This window comes from Anolis sagrei, chromosome X (genome assembly GCF_037176765.1).
Source record: "Anolis sagrei isolate rAnoSag1 chromosome X, rAnoSag1.mat, whole genome shotgun sequence".
Lineage (NCBI taxonomy): Eukaryota > Metazoa > Chordata > Lepidosauria > Squamata > Dactyloidae > Anolis > Anolis sagrei.
The window spans coordinates 58,480,692-58,499,178 of record NC_090034.1 but is presented as its reverse complement, the minus strand read 5'-3'; the positions used below and the strand labels follow the sequence as shown (position 1 = coordinate 58,499,178).

The 18,487-nt window shown below is 42.3% G+C and overlaps 1 protein-coding gene across 2 annotated transcripts; it reads right to left on the bottom strand.

Annotated features, from left to right (window-relative positions):
- Positions 1-389: 389 nt before the first annotated feature.
- LOC132780960 (zinc finger protein 420-like) lies at positions 390-17,431 on the bottom strand. Of its 2 annotated transcripts, none has more exons than XM_060784850.2 (2): positions 17,339-17,431; positions 390-9,328 (listed from the first exon to the last, which is right to left on the bottom strand). In XM_060784850.2, exon 2 carries the CDS (start codon positions 9,109-9,111, stop codon positions 7,741-7,743), a length of 1,371 nt encoding a protein of 456 aa, XP_060640833.2. In that variant the 5' UTR covers positions 9,112-9,328; positions 17,339-17,431; the 3' UTR covers positions 390-7,740. The 2 variants fall into 2 exon arrangements, with proteins under 2 accessions (XP_060640833.2, XP_067329663.1); XM_067473562.1 differs by lacking the exon at positions 17,339-17,431 and adding an exon at positions 17,264-17,331.
- Between the last annotated feature and the right edge of the window lie 1,056 nt (positions 17,432-18,487).

Genomic DNA, 18,487 nt, shown 5'->3' with positions numbered 1-18,487 from the left:
ACCTAGCTCCAGAAGACAAGAGTCCTTTGCCCCACCCTGGTCATTCCAGATATATAAACCCTTTTCCCTAGTTCCAACAAACCTCACTACCTCTGAGGATACTTGCCATAGATGCAGGTGAAACGTCAGGAGAAAATGTCTTTAGAACATGGCCATATAGCCCGAAAAAACCTACAACAACCCAAATAAAGGTAAGTTCCAAATTTTGCCAGTTTTTAAAAGAAGCAGCCACCTTGGTCCACAAATATGAGAAATGTTGATTATTTTTATTTTTCATAATATAAATACAAGTGTGGGAATGAGAAAACGTTTGTTCTTCCAAGCATTATTAGAATTAAATAAACTAAAACCGATGATGACGGCAATGACAAAATGTGTGCAAATGTATATATTTTAAAAAGCAAGGTTTATTTATAAGACTTAGCGGGACTTGTTCTCTAGAATTTGGCCGGAAGGAAAATCACATAAACACTTCAGAATCTCGCAAAGAAAATTGTAGCAAAATATCCTACAAACCAAAACAAAGCAACATCAACAACAAAATTATTAAAATACTTTTTAAAGAAGAAGACTACTATATCCTAAACATTAAAAACCCAATAACTATGAACAATCTATGTAATCTACTCTAAGGGCTTTACATTCTCTGTCTGGTGGTTATATTCTCTTAAGTTTTCTACAAGAATATAGTGAAAAGGAACCTCTAGCAATTCCTCCGTTTCTGCCTTTATTTTTCTATAGTATTCTTGTACCTTGGCATAGTCCCACCACATAGGGATAAATGTTCCAGTTTGTAATATGAGCTATTTGCTTGGCAGGTTCTATGTCATTTCGTCAGTAGAATCATAGAATCATAGAGTTGGAAGAGACCTCATGGGCCATCCAGTCCAACCCCCTGCCAAGAAGCAGGAATATTGCATTCAAAGCAACCCTGACAGATGGCCATCCAGCCTCTGTTTAAAAGTATTTTCCATTGTATTTCTTTGATCTGTAAACATTTAAATTCTTTGCATTTATCCATAGTTCTAAGTCATTCTGATTACAGTTTATTTTTATTTCTAACAGGGTGGGTTTCATATTATACCGGTGATCTGTTTGTTTGTCCCATTATTCCTTTCTCAGTTTTCCATTGTAATATTTCACCTAAGTCTATCGTGGGACCTTCCTTCTTCCGCTGTGTGAATTTATGGTGATCCTATGAAGGAGAGGCCTCCAGCCCTGTATCCTCCAGCCCTGTTCAGATCTTGCAATGCCAGGGCAGCAGCCAAAGCTCCCTTGATTGAGTCCGTCCAATAGGAATACCACACCAGTATGGCGACAATTCGGTGGCGCAGTGGGTTAAAGCACTGAGCTGCTGAGCTTGTTGATCGAAAGGTCGCAGGTTCAATTCCGGGGAGCGGTGTGAGCTTCCGCTGTCAGCCCTAGCTTCTGCCAACCTAGCAGTTCGAAAACATGCAAATGTGAGTAGATCAATAGGTACTGCTCCGGCGGGAAGGTAACGGCGCGCCATGCAGTCATGCCAGCCACATGACCTTGGAGGTGTCTACGGACGACGCCGGCTCTTCGGCTTAGAAGTGGAGATGAGCACCACACCCCAGAGTCAGACATGATTGGACTTAATGTCAGGGGACTACCTTTACCTTTACCTATGGCGACAATTGACTCTGGAGTTTAAATCCCTGCGCAGCTTCTGAAACTCAGACGTGACTTTGGCCCAATCACACTCTCTCAGCTTTAGAAGCAGTCCATAGCAAACCTATCTGCTTAATTCATTAAGAAATCTATGAATAACTCTTTAACAGCTCTACTGTTTAGTGGTTGACAGCAAGCTATTACACTGTTCTACAAATTTTCAGTTTTTCTCAGTTACGGAAACGAAACGTGCCATTTCTTAATAAATTTAACATGCTGAATTCAAATATAATAATTAAATGTGTTAATTGGCTCTGGTTTTCATGCAACAGCTATTTCAATTTTCTCCACAATAGGTAATTCGTTAATATTATGATAATGCGCCTAACCTTACTGCATGCATATAAACCGTGAATATTTACTAAATTTTAGTCAAATTATATTGCCAATAGTTTATACATGAGAAATATTTATTTAATTAGTCTATTGTTTGTGTTTGTGCAGCAAGAAACTATATTAGTAGGACGAATGCAGTTGAAAAGTCTGAAAGTTTAAATGTCGCTTTAATCGTGACTTTAGTTTATATCCTGTTTGCTTCTCTTGACTTTTCTTTTGTATTCAAGGAAAGGATCGTCTCTTACAATGCTCCAGCAGGAGTCTGACAGCATTGACGGAGTCCATTTGATATCTTTTTTCCATAGTGCTTTATTTACACACATGCGAGGCATAACTGCAGTAAAAAGAACAATGTAAAACGATGTTTAACGATACTGTCTCAGTCTTCAACTGACTGACCCTCACCGTTCAAAAGTCTGGCCTTATATAGGGCTTTCTGGCTTTTGCACACGGCACTAATACTGCGTCATCAAACTTTCTAGAGTATTCTAGAATCTTCCATAGTGTAAGTCGCAACATGCATTTTTTCAACCATACGTGATCACGTGATTGCTTATATCATAAAAACTAGAGCCAATATACATTTTTAAATGTCGTTTTCGTTTTCAGCACCCCAAAATCATAAAAGAACAGCTATTTTCAGGCCCGCAACTTTCTAGAATCTTCCATAGTGTAAGTCGCAACATGCATTTTTTCAACCATACGTGATCACGTGATTGCTTATATCATAAAAACTAGAGCCAATATACATTTTTAAATGTCGTTTTCAGCACCCCAAAATCATAAAATACCAACTATTTTCAGGCCCGCAACTTTTTCTCCGTTGAACAGTGTATCAACTACCTCATCCAGGGCAGAAGAAGCATGGCTCTCAGGTGTCTTTTTATTGCCTGGATCTTATTGCTCTCTTTCCCAGAGCCCAAATGGCCAAAACTAGTATCTTATCTGACATTAGCAAAGCCAACATCTTGATAAAATGTGGGCCTGTTGTCAAAAATACCTTAAAAAGCATTAAAAAGTTTCTTTTATTTCGCTCACATTGAGACAAAGTATTAGGCACTTCACAGAGAAAGAAGGTAGACACACAGACCATATAACTACATAAGGTACACAAACAAGGGGGTATTACATTTTGCTCGACATCCACACACATATAAACATTCATTCATCATCATGCATACATTACCATCTCTTCTTCCTTCTGGAAAAGATACCCTGAAGTAGGCTAGCAAATCTGCCATTCTGCAGTACACCATTTTCCTCTGTCCCTTGGAGAAGATGGCCTGTGGGCTAGGCCACAATTTTGGAATTGTAAAGTGTCTCTTATATAGCAATATTTTGCTGATGTTCCAAACTGTTATAAACGAATGACAACTTTTCCATCTAAAACAGTGGTTCTCAACCTTTCTAATGCCGTGACCCCTAAATAAAGTTCCTCATGTGGTGATCCCCAAACATATTTTCGTTGCTACTTCATAAATAATTTTGCTACTCTTATGAATTCTAATGTAAATAATATGTGGGATGTATTTTCATTGTTACAAATTGAACCTAATTAAAGCATAGTGATGAATCACAAAAATAATATGTTTGGGGGAGTATGGACAACGGACGATGGGATTTGTAGTACCTTCAACCAATTGATCTCTGACTTCCACAGACCACTGAGACCTCCACGAATTATAGACCTGGACCAAACATGGCACACAGAACTCCCATGACCAACAGAAAATACTGGAGGAGGTTGGGAGGAACTGACAGTGATTTAGATGAAGGGCTAGAAGGCGTGATCAAGTTTGCAGACAACACCAAATTGGGAGGGATAGCCAATACTCCAGAGGACAGGAGCAGGATTCAAAACGATCTTGACAGATTAGAGAGATGGGCCAAAACTAACAAAATGAAGTTCAACAGTGACAAATGAAAGATACTCCACTTTGGCAGAAAAAATGAAATGCAAAGATACAAAATGGGGGACAATGCCTGGCTCGAGAGCAGTACGTGTGAAAAAGATCTTGGAGTCCTCGTGGACAACAAGTTAAACATGAGCCAACAATGTGATGTGGCGGCAAAAAAAGCCAATGGGATTTTGGCCTGCATCAATAAGAGCATAGTGTCTAGATCTAGGGAAGTCATGCTACCCCTCTATTCCGCTTTGGTTAGACCACATCTGGAATAGTGTGTCCAATTCTGGGCACCACAATTCAAGAGAGATATTGACAAGCTGGAATGTGTCCAGAGCAGGGTGACTAAAATGATCAAGGGTCTGGAGAACGAGCCCTATGAGGAGCGGCTTAAGGAGCTGGGCATGTTTAGCCTGAAGAAGAGAAGGCTGAGAGGAGACATGATAGCCATGTATAAATATGTGAGAGGAAGCCACAGGGAGGAGTGAGCAAGCTTGTTTTCTGCTTCCCTGGAGACTAGGACGCCGAACAATGCCTTCAAACTACAAGAGAGGAGATTCCATCTGAACACGAGGAAGAACTTCCTGACTGTGAGAGCTGTTCAGCAGTGGAACTCTCTGCCCCGGAGTGTGGTGGAGGCTCCTTCTTTGGAAGCTTTTAAACAGAGGCTGGATGGCCATCTGTCAGGGGTGATTTGAATGCAATATTCCTGCTTCTTGGCAGGGGGTTGGACTGGATGGCCCATGAGGTCTCTTCCAACTCTTTGATTCTATGAGTATGGGAGATGTAGTTCACCTACATCCGGAAAGCACTGTGAACCCAAATGACTATGGATCTGGACCAAACTTGGCATGAATACTCAATATGCCCAAATTTGAACAATGGTGGAGTTCGGGGGAAATGGATCTTGACATTTGGGAGTTGCACTTGCTGGGATTTATAGTTCCTCTGCCATCAAAGAGCATTCTGAACGACAAAATGGAATTGAACAAGCTTGGCATTCAGAACTCCCATAAACAGCAGAAATTACTGGAAAGTTTTGGGGTTATTTTCCTGACATTTTGGAGTTGTTGGGAGGTATAGTTCCCTCTCATCCAAAAAGCATTCTGAACTCATGCAACCATGGAATAGACTCAAACTTGGCACAGAGAACTTCAGAAAATGCTGGAGAGGCTTGGGGAATATAGACCTTGGCATTTGGGAGCTGCTGGGATATATAGTTCCCTCCCATCCAAAAGCATTCCCAAGTCATGCAACCATGGAATGGACTCAAACTTGGTATACAGAATTCCCTCCGCCCTTCCCTCACCCCCTTCTGAGCTCAGAAGGAGGCAAAGGCCGGTTTTTCTTCCTTGTTAAAGAGCCTTGTTTGCTTCCTTAACCTAAAAGAGTCATTGTCTCTGGTAATGTAAACATTTTATTTTCCAGCAAGTGTTAATTGTCTGTAGTCATCAATGTCAGCAAAGTAGCAACTTTTAATGACAGTTCGTCAGTTCTTGAATTCTCCTTTTGTAGTTTTCCAGGCCTCATTTCTTAGGATGGCTCTATAGCCTCTATAGGTTCCAATCATACAACTTTCATACAATTTCCTTCAATCCACATATCATTATATCACCCTGTCTCACTCAAAATTGCTCCTTTCCCTGTATGACTTCTAATATTTTTGACTAATAAAGAGGCCCATGGAGCTTTGAAATCTTGCAGGCTGTATTTTGGTATCTTTTTAGTAGGCCAAATAAAGCTCCTTTGTGGATTTGGGGGGTTACTGTATTTCACTACCATAGTCAGCCCTCCACATTTGTGTAGTTTAGGATCTCAGGACCCCACCCCCCCAAAAGTGGAAAACTGTGCAAATCCCCAAGACATCCCCAAATCTTCTTAATCCTGTTAACTATATTTAGCACACACAAAGTACAGTAGTTTTATTTTACCAATTTATAATTCATCAAACCTTTAAATATGTTTTCTTTACAGTTTCCTCTTTTGAAGCCTACATCTATTTTGCATAAAACTTCAAAGCTCCAAAACAATTCCTATTTATTATGGATTACAAATGAATGAATAATTATATCTATGAAAACTGAAATCACAGAATGTGAAGAGCCAACTGTATTTAAATGCTGGATCACAATGAGCAAAAATGAAAACCAAAGGCATATCCAAAAGAGGGTGAATTGAAGATTTACTGAACTAAACGATAAGTTGATGAAAAGCAACAGATGATGATTAAAACAGTGTATATATGTTGCACTAAACAAAAGAATAATCATCATCATCGAAAGATAACAATCAAAACCAGAGCTATGCAACATAATGAACTAGGCAATAAAACCCCATATTGGTCTAAAATTAGGTCTATCAGCCACTCCTGTCTCATCATTTTAACCTTTGTAAATTTGCTACCTTTTCAGAAACTATTTCTATTTTTTTAAAGTACAAAGCAAAAATATCACAAAACGGAGAAAATTTTATCATGCATAATGCTAAAAGTATACATCTAACTAGCCACCAAGGTTACAACAACATCTGTTATAGAACTCCAGTATGCTGATGACAACGTCGTCTGTGCGCATTCAGAAGAAGATCTACAAGCCACTCTAAACACCTTCGCAGAAGCATACGAGAAGCTCGGCCTGTCATTGAACATCGAGAAAACCAAAGTGCTGTTCCAGCAGTCACCAGCCAACCCCTCTCCAATGCCAGAGATACAGCATAATGGTGTAACATTAGAAAATGTTGACTATTTCCACTACCTTGGCAGCCACCTCTCCACCAAAGTCAACATTGACACCGAAATACAACACCGCCTGAGCAGCATTTTTCCGAATTAAGCAGAGAGTGTTTGAGAACTGGGACATCCATAGGGATACCAAGGTGCGTGTTTATAAAGCTATTGTCTTCCCAACCCTGCTATATGCCTGCGAGACGTGGACAGTCTACAGACGTCACATGCAACTCCTGGAACGATTCCATCAGCGCTGCCTCTTGAAAATCCTGCCAATCTCTAGGGAAGAAAGCGGACAAACGTCAGCGTGCTGGAAGAAGCAAAGACCACCAGCATTTAAGCGATGGTCCGCCGCCATCAACTCTGCTGGACCGGCCACGTTGTCCGGATGCCCGACCACCGTCTCCCAAAGCAGTTGCTCTACTCCGAACTCAAGAACGGAAAACGGAATGTTGGTGGACAGGAAAAGAGATTTAAAGATGGGCTCAAAGCCAACCTTAAAAACTCTGGCATAGACACTGAGAACTGGGAAGCCCTGGCCCTTGAGCACTCCAGCTGGAGGTCAGCTGTTACCAGCAGTGCTGCAGAATTTGAAGAGGCACAAATGGAGGGTGAAAGAGAGAAACGTGCCAAGAGGAAGGCGCGTCAAGCCAACCCTGACCGGGGCTGCCTTCCACCTGGAAACCAATGCTCTCACTGCGTGAGAAGATGCAGGTCAAGAATAGGGCTCCACAGTCACCTACGGATCCACAAAAATACTGATCCTGGAAGACTATTCTACTCGTCCAACGAGGGATCGCCTAAGTAAGTAACTAGCTACTACAACGAAGTACAAAACTACATTAGAAGCAAACACACCAACAAATCACACATACATAAGACACACATACACACAAACTAACAAACAAATAAGGGTCTAATCCTACAAACCTTATACTCTCTATCTGTTGGTTTTTATACCTTATTATTCTAATCCATTTAGACAACCCCATGTAAGCACATTTCTGTCTTTGGTACCACTATTCTAATTTGTGAATCTTACACTTAACATATTTCCCTATTGTTGTCATGTAAAAAGTGGTTTTAAAGTTCCAATGGTTTCTCCCCAATATGAATACTTTGATGTCTATGAAGACTTCCACTTTGAGTAAAGCTCTGTCCACACTCCAGGCATGTATAGGGTTTCTCCCCAGTGTGAGTCCTTTGATGTATATGTAGACTTCCACTCTCAGTGAAACTCTGTCCACACTGCAGGCATGTATAGGGTTTCTCCCCAGTATGAGTCCTTTGATGTGAATGTAGATGTACACTTCGAATGAAGCTCTGTCCACACTCCAGGCATTTATAGGGTTTCTCCCCAGTGTGAATCCTTTGATGTCTACGTAGACTTCCATTCTGACTAAAGCTCTGTCCACACTCCAGGCATGTATGGGGTTTCTCCCCAGTGTGAGCCCTTTGATGTGAACGCAGATATCCCATCCGAGTAAAGCTCTTCCCACACTCCAAGCATGTATAGGGTTTCTCCCCAGTGTGAGTCCTTTGATGTGAACGCAGACCTGAACTAAGAGCGAAGCTCATTCCACACTCCAGGCATTTATAGGGCTTCTCCCCAGTGTGAATCCTTTGATGTGAACGTAGATTTGCACTCTCAGTGAAGCTTTGACCACACTCCAGGCATGTATACGGTTTCTCACCAGTGTGAGTCCTTTGATGTGAATGTAGATGTACACTTCGAACGAAGCTCTGTCCACACTCCAGGCATTTATAGGGTTTCTCCCCAGTGTGAGTCCTTTGATGTGAACGTAGATCTCCACTCTCAGTGAAGTTCTGTCCACACTCCAGGCATGTATAGGGTTTTTCCCCAGTATGAGTCCTTTGATGTGAACGTAGACTTGAACTACGAGTGAAGCTCATTCCACACTCCAAGCATTTATAAGGTTTCTCCCCAGTGTGAATCCTTTGATGTCTATGTAGAGTTGCACTCTCAGTGAAGCTTTGTCCACACTCCAGGCATTTATAGGGCTTCTCCCCAGTGTGAGTCCTTTGATGTGAACGTAGATTTACACTCCGAGCAAAACTCTGTCCACACTCCAAGCATTTAAAGGGTTTTTCCCCAGTGTGAATCCTTTCATGTGAACGTAGACTTGAACTATGAGTGAAGCTCTGTCCACACTCCGCGCATTTAAAGGGTTTCTCTCCAGTATGAGTCCTTTGATGTGAATGTAGATTTCCACTCTGAGTAAAGCTCTGTCCACACTCCGTGCATTTATAGGGTTTCTCCCCAGTGTGAGTCCTTTGATGCGAACGTAGATTTGCACTCTGAGCGAAGCTCTGTCCACACTCCGTGCATTTATAGGGTTTCTCTCCAGTGTGAGTCCTTTGATGTGAACGTAGATTTCCACTCTGAGTGAAGCTCTGCCCACATATAAGACATGCATAGGGTTTCTCCTGCATGTTGAGTTATGTATATAATTAACTGCAATATGGACGCTTAAGTCTTCCCTTTTTCTTTCCAATCAAAAGTGACTTCCACAAGATCAGCACCTAGAAAGGATTTCTTCTTCCTATAGGGTTTCTTTTATTATTGCACTTTGGTTTACAAATACCGAAATATCCACTATATACTGATATTTTCTTATGTCAAAGGTGACTTCATAGGGTCTTCATTTTCCTGGTCAAGAAAAAAGAAGCAAGAGATTAAACATGAAGCCACAACCCTTCATTTCCAAGATTATCCTCTTTCCACTAAATATTAATACCATGTTTCTGTGTCCCATTTATTTTGGTCCTTTCAGCCTAAATGACTGAGGCTTTAATTGCACCTGATATGTAATTTATTAATCCCTCCCATTATGTAGATCTCCCTTCACCTACAATATTCTGGCAGAAAAATTGTGTCTTGTTCCTTCTTAATTATTTTATGGAACTTTTGTGTTTTTTCACAATCCCACCACATGTGGGAAAAACAAATGAACAAATGTCAGATTCAATGACTGCAAAATTTTGGAGGGAATACGGAGTTGGAAAGAGGGGAGACAAGAATGAAAAATTATTTTAAGTTTTGACCTTAAAAGTAACCCTCACAAAATGATGTATCGATGGTCCTTGACTCCAAGTCAGTTGTTGAAGATGTATAAAGAGAATAACAATCTATGCTAGAATTGTGGAACACATCGAGGTTCTTTCGACTGTATGAGGTGGACATGCGACAAGGAAAGAGGATTGGAGACTTATAAACACACGTGGAAAAAGTTATCACCATAATGAAAGAGGCAGCATTTGCCTCATATCTTCATAGTCTCTCTCTATTTGAATATATTGATTTTTACTGTTCCAAAAGTATCAAATAAAATGGAAAGAACATAGATTGGTTTATTTCTTTGTGTAGATCATTTCCGTTCATTTAAATTTGGAATATTTTTAATCATTGGGGAAAATGATAGATAAGTGTTAGATAAGCTTAGGCAAATATTGAGATTATCTCTATATACTGCTATATCTGAGTGTAGAGTCCCTTTCTGTGATTCCTTCTCAGCTATAAGTAATAATTCATCTGTCATAAGCAGTAAAAACAGCAGATGACAGGAGCTGCTTTCAAAAGTCAGCAGATTGGAGGCAGTGTTCATAGACCTGTCAGCAGTTTATGATACTGTAAATCATTGCCTCCTCCTGAGAAAAATGGATAATATCACAAAGGTTTACCACCTCATCTGCTTCATAAGAAATATGCTACAAAACAGGAGATTTTTTGTTGAGAAGCAGATGGCGAAAACAGAAGAACGGCCTGCCTCCGGGAAGTGTGCTTGCTCCTTCAGTGTTTAACATTTACACCAGTGTTTCTCAACCTTCCTAAAGCCGTGACCCCTTAATATAGTTCCTCATGTCCCAACCCCAGGTTAAGAAACACTGATCTATATCTTCGAGAAAACCCTGGAGTTGGGAGGCCACCACATGCGCCAGAACCCAGTCCATTATAGAGGGGTTCAAGGAAGGCTTTTCGAATATAGGTCTCACAACTGCCTCCTTTAGGCAAGTTGGAACTTTGTCTTGTTCCTTCACCCACTCTGCCAGTTTGATCATTGGTTGGAGATTCAGGAGTGGGCATTCAGGTATTGGGATTAATGGAGTGCATGTCTATAATGTCCAGTTACAGCCGCTTTTTCCCTGACAGGACATTCCAGTGCAGTTGCTTCGGTTGGCATAATATTACGTACAATAAGCATGGTATCAAGGGAAATAGAGATGCCCGTTGCCTCCGTAGGCCTCAAATGCCAACAGTTGGATTAGTACAGTGTTTCTCAACCTTCCTAATGCCGTGGCCCCTTAATACAGTTCCTCATTTTGTGGTGACCCCCAACCATAACATTATTTTTGTTGCTACTTCATAACTGTAATTTTGCTACTGTTCTGAATCGTCATGTAAATATCTGATATGTAGGATGTATTTTCATTCACTGGACCAAATTTGGAACAAATATCCAATACGCCCAAATTTGAATAATGGTGGGGGGAGGGATGGATTTTGTCATTTGGGAGATGTAGTTGCTGGAATTGATAGTTAACCTACAATCGAAGAGCATTCTGAAGCCCACCAACAATAGAATTGGGCCAAACTTCCACGCAGAATTCCCATGCCTTGAAGGGACTTGCTGGCATGAACCTCCCTCCAACCACATATGTTCTCTGTCAGCCACACATGCGCACCATGCTGCAATGCGCCGAGCAGGCCTGCTCTCCCCTCCCCACTTGGGAGTCTCAGAAACAGCCCTCCCCTTGGCTGAGAGGCTAGCCAATCACAGTGGAAGAGGGCTTTTGGTAGGAAGATTCGCCATCTGTTTCCAAAAAGGAAGAGAAGAACAGGTGGAGAGACCTTAAGCTTTCTCTGCCAACTGAGTACCTAAGGAAATATATGCTTTCTGATGGGTCTTTGGCAACCTCTCTAAAAACCCCTTGCGCCCGCGCCCCCCAGGGGCCCCAACCCCCAGGTTGAGAAACGCTGATTTATACGAATGGTCTGCTACTGCCAGAAGGGACAGAGTTTAATCTTTGCTGACAATCATGCCATCATCGCTCAAGCAGGGAGCTTTGAAAGGGTTGAACAGAAGCTCTCCGAAACATTAGGTGCTCTTACTGCCTATTTATTACGGCAGTCATGCTGGCCACATGACCTTGGAGGTGTCTACGGACAATGCTGGCTCTTCAGCTTAGAAATGGAAATGAGCACCACACCCCAGAGTCGGACACGACTGGACTTAATGTCAGGGGAAGACCTTTACCTTTATCTACTGCCTATTACAGGGAAAATCAAGATTCCTAATTCATCTAAAATGCAGACGTGTGCTTCTTAAGAACAGACAAGCAACTCGAGCTATGAGAATTACCTGGGAAGGAATCCCACTCGAGCATTGCTGCATACCAAAATACCTGGGAAGTTACTCTGGACCGTGCTCTGACTTACAAGAAGCACTGCTTGACTATCAAGCAAAAAGTGGGTGATAGAAATAATATGATACAAAAGCTGACTGGCACAACCTGGGGATCACAACCAGACACAGTGAAGACATCTGCCCTTGCGCTTTGCTACTCTGCTGCTGAATACACATGCCCAGTGTGGAATACATCTCACCACATTAAAACAGTGGATGTGGCTCTTTATGAAATCTGCTGCATTAACACAGGATGTCTATCCCCTACGCCGCTGGAGAAATTATACTGTTTTACCAGTATTGCACCGCCTGACATCCCCTGGGAAGAATGATGTGATGATGTTCATTCGTTCAGTCGTCTCCGACTCTTCGTGACCTCATGGAACAGCCCACGCCAGAGCTCCCTGTCGGCTGTCACCACCCCCAGCTCCTTCAAGGTCAGTCCAGTCACTTCAAGGATGCCATCCATCCATCTTGCCCTTGGTCGGCCCCTCCCCCTTTTACCTTCCACTTTCCCCAGCATAATTGTCTTCTCTAGGCCTTGCTGTCTCCCCATGATGTGGCCAAAGTACTTCAACTTTGTCTCTAGTATCCAAGCCACCAGTAATGAAAGTACCAAGGCACTGATATCTATGGCCTATCCTCTGTTTGGATATCAGCCAGCATGCCAATGCCTTAAATCAAGAAAAAAATTCCTAAGATCTACAGAAATACTCACAGAAACACCTCAGCAAGCGAGAGTCCAAAGGTGGCACCCAAAACCCAGAACCTCAACCCATGGCTGATACCAGATGAGAAACTCCCTCCTGTGACACAGAAAACTGGACAACTTGGAAGGCGCTGCACTCTAGCACCATGAGATGGAGAGCCAACCTTAAGAAATGGGGCTATTTTCTGTTGGTCATGGGAGTCCATGACAACCAAGTGCAGAGAATAGCCAACCACAGACCACTTACTACAATGCAACCTGAGCCCTGCCACATGCACCATGGAGGACCTTCTAACAGTGACACCAGAGGCACTCCAAGTGGCCAGTTTCTGGTCAAAGGAAAGTTAGTACAATGCCAAGTTTTTAACTTTGTTTGTGGTTTTTCTATGCATTACAGCTGTATTCTCAATTTGCTTCTGATAAATAAATATGATATGTCCAAGTGGAAACTATAACTTACTGTAGTTTTGTTTTATAAAGGGAATGACAACATTAATACGAAAAATGTCTCTTAATCATATTTTCTGTTAAACATATTGTTTTCATTCAATACAATTAAAACTAAAAAAAACCCCAACCCCCCCCCCCAAAAAAAAACCCAATAGTATTGGATATTGATCCACAAGTGATACAAAAAGCCTGCAGGAGACAAGGTCTCCCAGAGAGTGGGAGATGGCCACTATCGAGCAGGGCTTGCTGCTTTGGAAAACAAGCATTTCAAGTTACTGCATCCTAGGATGAAAGCAGCAAGATTTACTTTGTGCAGAAAAATGCAGAATCAAAGAATTACTCTAACAAAGAAAGGTAGATCATAAAACTCCTTGAAATCGCTGAAGGTTTCATGGTCAGAATCACTGGGTTTCTGTGAGTTTTCCAGGCTGCATGGCCATACTCCAGCAACATTCTCTCCTGACGTTTCACCTTCATCTATGGCAGGCATCTTCAGAGGTTTGTTCAGAAGTCTCTCTGAACAAACCTCTGAAGATGCCATTAGCCACAGAGTGCCCTCAGGGAGATAGGACGGAATACAAATAAGTATTATTATGTATGATGATAATGATTCCTACTGGAACATGGCCATAAAGCCCGAAAAACTTACCACTACCCGACCATGACCTTGTTATCAAGTCAATCGGCAATATTCTGATAGAATGGGAGCTATCTGTATCATAGATGAAGAAAAAAAGGAAATGTAAAAATGCTTGTGGGCTTTGTAGCTAAAATAACATATTAAAACAATTAGGATTAAAAATAATAATTAAAACAATTAGAATTAGGAGTTTATGGGAAGTGAGCAGGAAGAATCACAGAGCTGGAAGAGAGCCCATGGGCCATTCAGTCCAGCCCCTTTCTGCCAGGCTGGAAAAGCACAATCAAAGTGCTCCTGACAAATGGCCAGCCAAAATATATACAATGCAAATAGAGGCCGATAGATGTACAATACAGGACTTGAAAACTATGTGGGAAACGGAGTTACAAATCTCGGAACAAGAAATGAGAAATGTGGTAGAGACAATAGGGATGGAAAGGAATACCAAAGTACGAGAAACGAGGAGGAAAATATTGCACAAATGGTATCGTACACCCTGCCAATTAGCATACTACTATAAAAAGGGGAGTAGTCAGTGCTGGCATGGATGCCACCAGAAAGGGCACTTTATGCACATGATGTGGGAATGTGAATACGTACAAGATTTTTGGCAGACTATACAAAATGTGTCAAATCAAATACTAGGAAATGAGTGGGTCATAACAAAGGAATTAGCGGTATTAGGAAAAAGAGAGGAAATGGGAAATAAAAGGGAAATAAAAAAAGCAATAATTGAAGTTGCACAAGCAGTAATAGTATTAGGGTGGAAAGATAAATCAAAATGGACAATAAATAAAAGTACCAATATATGGTGGAGCAAATGGAATTTGAAATTATGAATGTGAAATTAAATGATTTAAAAATCAATGAAAATCGAATGAGAGAAATGGAAGATAGATGGACAAGGGTAAAGAACTATATTATGAATCATTCCGGAGATCAAGCCATAAGAAATAAGATACAAATGTTATATAGCATACAGGATGGAGATGTATAAAGATAAAGAAATAATGACTGTCTCAAAAAGAAATGAATATGTGAAAGAAAATAATCCTCATGTTGGTGGTGGGAATTGTAAATGATTTGTGTGTGCACGGTATGTATTTTTTGTATTGTAAAAATAAAAAGTCGTTAAAAAAAAGACAAATTGCCACCCAGCCTCAATAATAATAATGATGAAGGAAGAGACACCCCCCCCCCCAATGGGCAATCTAGTCCGACACCTTTCTGCCATGCAGGAAAAGCACAAAGTACCCCCAATGGATGGCCAATAATAATAACAATAATAGAGAAAGAAGAGACTTCCCATGGGCCATCTAGTCCGACACCTCTCTGCCTTGCAGGAAAAGCACAAAGCACCCTCAATGGATGGTCACCCAGCCTCAATCATCATCATCAGCAGCATTATCATAGAGAAGGAAGAGACCCCATGGGCCATCTAGTCCGACCCCTTTCTGCCATGCAGGAAAAGCACAAAGTACCCCTGGTGGATGGCCAATAATAATAACAATAATAATAGAGAAGGACAAGACCCCCATGGGCCATCTAGTCCGATCCCCTTCTGCGAGGCAGGAAAAACGGCCCCCTGGTGGCGTAGGAGGTGGAGCTGCTGAACTTGCTGACTGAAAGGTTGGCAGTTTGAATCCGGGGAGCAGGGTGAGCTCCTGGTATTAGCCCCAACTTCTACCAACCTGTAAGTTTGAAAACATGTAAATGTGAGCAGATCAATAAGTACCACTTCTGCTGGAATGTAATGGCGCTCCATGCAATCATGCCGGTCACATAACCTTGAAGGTGTCTACGGACAACGCTGACTCTTTGGCTTAGAAATGGAGATGAGCACCACCCTACAGAGTCAGACAAAACTAGACTTAATGTCAGGGGGAAACCTTTACCCCCGACAGATGGCCACCCAGCCCCAATAATAATAATAATAATAATAATAATAATAATAATAATAATAATAGAGAAGGAAGACACCCCATGAGCCATCCAGTCCAATCCCTTGCCAGGCAAGAAATGCACAATAAAAAAAGGACAAGCCCTATGAGGAGTGGCTTAAAAAACTGGGCATGTTTAGCCTGAAGAAGAGAAGGCTGAGAGGAGACATGATAGCTATGTATAAATACGCGAGAGGAAGTCATAGGGAGGAGGGAGCAAGCTTGTTTTCTGCTTCCCTGGAGACTAGGACGCGGAATAATGGCTTCAAACTGCAAGAAAGGAGATTCCATCTGAACATGAGGAAGAACTCCCTGACTGTGAGAGCCGTTCAGCAGTGGAACTCTCTCTCTGCCCCGGAGTGTGGTGGAGGCTCCTTCTTTGGAAGCTTTTAAACAGAGGCTGGATGGCCATCTGTCAGGGGTGCTTTGAGTGCAATATTCCTGCTTCTTGGCAGGGGGTTGGACTGGATGGCCCATGAGGTCTCTTCCAACTCTATGATTCTATGACTCTATGACCACTGTCCAACATTAGTACCAAAAGGGTTACAAATCAGTTTTTGGTCAACTTTAGATTTGGTCCGTGTCCCCCCCGTCCCCCCCCCCCCACGTACGAAGGTTTGCCTATTTTCCTATCTCTCTCTGAGTTCTCCCTTACAATTAGTTCTGCCCCCTTATCTCACCCGGAGTTTTTAAAACATTTTATGTACATGCGGCCCACCCTCTGTCATTCTGTTTAGTTCCTATGTTCTGTGTATATTGTTTTATATGCTTTGATGTTTTATATTTTAATGTTATGTTGTTTATTTTATTGCAATTTGTATTGTTATATTGTAATTCTTGTTCGGACTTGGCCCCATGTAAGCCGCTCCGAGTCCCCATTGGGGAGATGGTGGCGGGATATAAATAAAGTTTATTATTATTATCTGTCGGGGTGCTTTGAATGTAATTTTACTGCTTCTTGGCAGAATGGGGTTGGACTGGATGGCCCATGAGATCCCTTCCTATTCAGCCTCCAAGTAAGGAGCTTCCACCAGACTCCGAGGCAGAGAGTTCCACTGCTGAACAGCTCTCTTTACAGCCAGGAAGTTCTTAATGTTCAATGCAATCTCCTTCCCTATCATTTGAACCTATGGCTCCACTGAGTCCCAGTCTAAAATCAAAGCCTGCTCCCTCTTCCTTAAGATACCCTTTCAGATATTGATACATGGCTCCTCTCCTGTCTCCTTTCAACCTTCTCTTCTGCAGGCTAAACACGTCTGTATGGTCTTACTGGCCCCTTCACTGGCCTCAAGGCAACCCCACAGAGAAGGAAGAGAGGGAGGGAAGAAGGAAGGAAGGGGAGAATAGGGATTCCTTTCCTCCTGGGTATGCCTGTCTAGACTTTTATATCAGTCTCTCTCTATATATACATATAAATACAGAAACACATTAATATATATACCTATATAGAAGATATGTGAGTGTGTCTACTTCTAATACTGTTATGAGAATGAATGAGGATGTTGCCTTCTCTCACCTCCTCCTTCTCCTCACAAAGCCTTCCTTCTTCCTTCCAAAATGGAGGCGGCGCGGCCTGAGGTGACGTCATGACGTCACTCCCTCTGAAAAGGGGGCGGGGCCAGAAGGCCTTTGTTCTCTCTCAGCAGTGGCCGCCTTCTTTGCAACCCGTCAATCAAAGCCGGAGGGCTGTAAGCAGCCAATAGGAGGCCGTCAGAATGCGGGGCTTCCCGGACTCAGCCAATGGGAATGAGAAGGAGGCGATGCTTGTTGGGTGGATTCTTTCCTTCTCTCTCTCTCTCTCTCTGCCACCAGAGGCCGCCTTCCTTGCAAGCCATCAATCAAAGTCAGAGACTTAAGACCTTATCGAACTCCCAGGATCCCATCACATCGAGTCATGCCTTCAGATTGGATGAATACAGTTTGACCCCACTTGGACTGCAATTAGGGAGTTGTAGTTTGGGGGTAGTCACAGCTTTCTTCGGCAGTGACTTAGGTTCAATTCCCCATTGAGCTGCAAAACTCACTAAAACGAATGCAGTTTGGTACCGCTTCAACTGCCATGTCTCCAAGCAATGGCATCCTGGCAGTTATAGTTTCCCAAAGCCTTCCTCCTCCTCTGTGAGTGCCTCACCAAACTATAACACCCCAGGGTGCCTTTGGATTCATCTATAGGATGAATGCAGTTTAACCCTGCTTGGACTACCATGGCTATGGGGTCTTGGGAGTTGTAGTTTGGGGTGGCCTCAGCTTTCTTTGGCAGCGGCTTAAGACCTTATGAAACTCCCAGGATCCCATCACATAGAGTCATGCCTTTGGATTTATCTATACTAGAATGAATGCAGTTTGACCCCGCTTGGATTGCAATTAGCCATGGGGTCTTGGGAGTTGTAGTTTGGGGTGACCCCAGCTTTCTTTGGCAGCGGCTTAAGACCTTATGAAACTCCCAGGATCCCATCACATAGAGTCATGCCTTTGGATTTATCGATACTAGAATGAATGCAGTTTGACCCCGCTTGGATTGCAATTAGCCATGGGGTCTTGGGAGTTGTAGTTTGGGGTGACCCCAGCTTTCTTTGGCAGCGACTTAAGACCTTATAAAACTCCCAGGATCCCATCACATAGAGTCATGCCTTTGGATTTATCGATACTAGAATGAATGCAGTTT